The following is a 4,071-nucleotide window of genomic DNA, read 5'->3' as shown; positions in this document are numbered from 1 at the left end:
GGGGGACATAAGGGATTTGGGGGGCACAGAGGGGATTGGGGGAGCAGAAGAGATTTGGGGACACCCTGTGTGTCTCCACTCCCTCCCTGACCCTGTCTCCCCCTCTGTGTTCCCCCTCAGCAGAGCCCATTCCGTGTCCCTGCGCCATCCCGGTCCCATCCCGGGCTCCCACTTTCCCACCTCTGGAAATATGTCCGAGGGAGTGGATCTGATTGACATCTACGCCGACGAGGAGTTCAACCAGGTGAGGAGTTTTTCCAGCTGGGATTGGGATGGACATCCCTCTTTTCTTTGGGAGAGATCTCAACTCAGTGTTCTCTAGAGAGGCCTGGAATCATTCCTAAATCCTGGGTTCTTCCAGCTCCAGCTGTGATTAAAGGGTTTCCCTGTGGGATTCAACACATGGATTCAATCCCAGTGTTTGGGATTTAAGGGTTTGGCTGCATCTTGGTTGGAAAAATGGGAAATCCCAGCTGGAAGAGGCACTTGCAGGGAATTACACTGAGGGGAGGCAGAGGGTGGAATCTATGGGATCATCTAGGTTGGGAATGTGGGGGGGGAGATGTCCCTGTGCCACTTGCCCCATCCCAGGGATGCCTGGGATTGGCAGGAGGAAATGGCAAAGGAAAAGGGTGTTGGAGAAGCAGATTTTAGGGAATTCATGGATCTGGGAGAGCAAGTGTGGAGACAGATGTTGGAAGATTGGAAACTGCCATGGAAAACTGTTGGAGGGAAGTTGGCAAGAGGAAAAGTTGTGTGAACTGGAAAGAAAACACCTGGAGAAAGGAATCACCATGGAGCAAGGAATAATCCCTGTGAGCTTCCAGAGGAATGAAGAGGAAGGAGCTTGTTCTGACTATGTGGTGAGAATATACCATGGATTTAGACCTTCAGGAAAACCAGGAAATTGGGATTGCCAGGTGCTTTCCAGACTCCTGGGAAGAACCAGGAATTCTCCACTGCCACAGATAGGGCTGGGTCTGTTACATTGCCAAAATAATGGGAATGTCACCAAAACATGGAATTGTTTATGCTGCCTGGAACAATCCTTTGACTCCAAAACACCTTTTCCAACATCATTCCTGGAAAACTCCTGGAATAAACTTGATTCCCTGTGTATTAAACTATTCAGTACAGGACTGGGACCACATGGAACAGCTCTGGCTTAGGAATGGCCTCAATTTGTGTGTTTTAATGGAATTTGCATTGGGGAAAAGGTATTCCTGGATTTGGGAGCAGAAGGGAGACCTGGGTAGCCACGGAGTCAACCTGGAATCAGTCCATGTTGGGATCAAAGCACAATGGGAAGGGACTGTGGTGTCCCTGTGGCACTCCAGGGATGCCAGAGTGGATCCAAATCCCACAGCACACGTGGTAATCCCCACTAAATGCCTGGATTCATCCCTGTGCATCTCAGAAGACACTGGGCATGGACTGGGAGCTGGAGGATTCCTAAAAACTCCCAAGCTGAAGCATCCTGAGGGATTCCTCCCCTAGCCTCCACTTCCTATTTTTGTTCCCTTCCTATTTTTGTTCTTGACTTTCTGAAACTTCCAGGCAGGAATCTTCCAGCCTTGGGCTGTATCCAGAGGCTCCTGGTGGAGGTTGGAGTGTGGGAGTTGGATTATCCAAACACTTGAGCTGTTTTGGGAATGAACACAAACCACAGTTCCTCTCCCAATCCTTCTTTTTAGCAGCTCCACAGAAAAAACTGGATGCCAAACTTCTTACTTGCCTTGGAGTGCTGCTATCAAGAAAAGAGGGAATGGTTGGATTTGGGGATTTCTATGATCCTTGGAAAGCCTGAGCATCATTCCCTGTCTGATCCCTGAGATCCCAACAGGATGTTTGTAATTCCCTGATCCTCACAGGGTGGATTTATCCACCTCACACTGTCTCCAGCAGAAAATATTGTTCAAACCACCTGGAATTAAGAATTTGGGAGCAGAGCCTCTGGTTTTAATGCCACACCAGCCCTGTGCCTCCATCCCATGGGACAGGTCCTCATAGAATGATTTTGTGGGATGAAGTGACACTCAGCACACATTGGAACGGGCTGAGCACTTAGCCTGAGGATCCATAGTAAACACAGCGCTCACTGTGTGCTCCAAATTAAATATAGCCTGGAATAGAGTGGGAATTGGGAGGCAGATCTAGGACACACTGGAATTCCCAGCTCCGGAGCTTCCTTGGCTGTGTGAAAGCTGTGCCAAGGGGAAGGAGCTGGCGGGAATCTGTGTGAGCTGAGAGCCAGTGGGCTCATCCTTGGAGTGAGCTGGAGCTCAGAGGGGGGTTACCTGAGATGTTGAGAAGAAATTCCTCCCTGTGAGGGTGGGTAGGCACTGGAGTGGATTTTCCAGGGAAGTTGTGGCTGCCCCATAGTTGGAAGTGTTCCAGTCCAGGTTGGATGGTACTTTTAGCACCCTGGGCTAGTGGGAGGTGTCCCTGTCCATGGCAGGGGGTGGAATGGGATGAACTTTAATGCCCCTTCCCACCCAAACCGTTCCAGGATTCCATGATTCCAGAGCCATTTTGGAGGATTGCACAGGCAAGGGATGGTTATAAACCTCAACTGTGAACCAACCCAAACCAAGTGGTTTGGGCCATAAACCTTTGGACTCAGCTTGGGAATTGGGAATTCAGCTTGGGAGCTCAGCTTGGGAATTGGGACAACAGGTTTGGAAATGGCAAAGGAAGCTTCCCGGTCCATCCTTGCTTATCCATAGCCTCTGGCACGGCAGCGCCATGAGGTGATTTGAAGCACCTCCTGGGTGGGTTGGTGCTAGGTGGTCCTTGCTGGGGGGATGTGGGAGGATCCCAGATCCCTGGAAAAACCCCAGATCCCTTTCCCAAGCCAGGCTCTCATGGCATGCCCTCCAGCAGGACTCAGAGTTCAGTAATGCTGACCAGATGGATCTGTATGACGACGTGTTAGCCGCCAGCTCCCAGCCCCCAGAAAACCGCTCCGGCAGCAACGAGGCACCGCCAGAGATCCGCCAGGAACCCTCTCCCAAGCCCAACAGCAAACCTCCCGCTATCCTCTACACCTACAGCGGGCTCAGGAACAAGAGAGCTGCTGTCTACGTTGGGAGCTTCTCCTGGGTGAGTCCCAGTGGGATCCAGATCCTCAGGGAAAAGGGATTGGGATCCCTATGGGGCTGTAGGGATTTTTTGGGGGCTACAGGACTCCTTGGGAGGCTGCTCCTCCTCAATCTGCCTTGTCCCAGTATCCCTGTCCAGGTTAAAATCTGGGCTTGGCATTAGGATCCTCAGGGAAAAGGAATTTGGATCCCTGAGGCCTGCAGAGAAACCCCTGAGGGACTCTGGGGCTCTTGGAAGAGTCCTGGGCTCTTTCAGGGGGGCTGCCTGGCTATTCGGGGTGCTGCTCCTCCTCAGTCCACACTGTCCCAGTATCCCAAGCAAGGTGGTGAGCTGGGCTTGACCTTGTGATCCTCAGGGTATGGGGATTTATATCCCTTAGGGCCTTCAGAGCTGTTTGGAGTGGACAACCACCTTCCCTTGTATCAGCTGGTGCCTCTGCCTGGCTGGGCTGCACCTGAGTCCTCTTCTCCTTCCCATGGATGTGGGGAGACGTTTGGTAATGCTCTGTCTTGCCCAGAGAATAGTGAGCCCTCTGATAGCCATTCCCAGGGTTTCTTCCAGACGTAAGGATGGTTTTAAGCTCCCTGAGGGTGCCAGTGCTCAGGTGTCCCAAGTCTGAGTGGCCTGAGGGACACTGGGGACAGACAGACAGACAGACAGCAGCTTGTCCCCTCTCCCCCTCAGTGGACAACTGACCAGCAGCTGATCCAGACCATCCGCTCCATCGGAGTCTACGACGTGGTGGAGCTGAAATTCGCGGAAAACCGAGCCAATGGCCAGTCCAAGGGGTGAGAGCCTAGAGGGAATGTGGAGGGAATGTGGGAGGAATGGTAAACAAGGCCCTTGCTGCCACAGCCATTGTTGGGAGAGATGAGGGACCTGCCAGTGCTTTTTCCTGCCTGGCACAGCCCACCTGGAGCTGGGATGACTCCCAAAGAACATGGGAAAGGGAGGAGTGGGCCAGGATGA

The 4,071-nt window shown here is 52.4% G+C and overlaps 1 protein-coding gene across 1 annotated transcript in view; it reads left to right on the top strand.

Moving 5' to 3' along the window:
• Positions 1-190: 190 nt before the first annotated feature.
• LOC103803918 (cleavage and polyadenylation specificity factor subunit 7-like) overlaps positions 191-4,071 on the top strand; it is a 4,238-nt gene continuing 357 nt past the window's right edge. The window contains exons 1-3 of the mRNA XM_009076500.1: positions 191-244; positions 2,884-3,102; positions 3,787-3,890. Coding sequence (XP_009074748.1) covers positions 191-244; positions 2,884-3,102; positions 3,787-3,890 — 377 coding nt within the window. The remainder of the gene's footprint in view (positions 245-2,883; positions 3,103-3,786; positions 3,891-4,071) is intronic.

This window comes from Acanthisitta chloris, unplaced genomic scaffold (assembly GCF_000695815.1).
Source record: "Acanthisitta chloris isolate BGI_N310 unplaced genomic scaffold, ASM69581v1 scaffold4086, whole genome shotgun sequence".
Taxonomy (NCBI): Eukaryota; Metazoa; Chordata; class Aves; order Passeriformes; family Acanthisittidae; genus Acanthisitta; species Acanthisitta chloris.
This window is presented reverse-complemented; position numbering and strand designations above follow the sequence as displayed.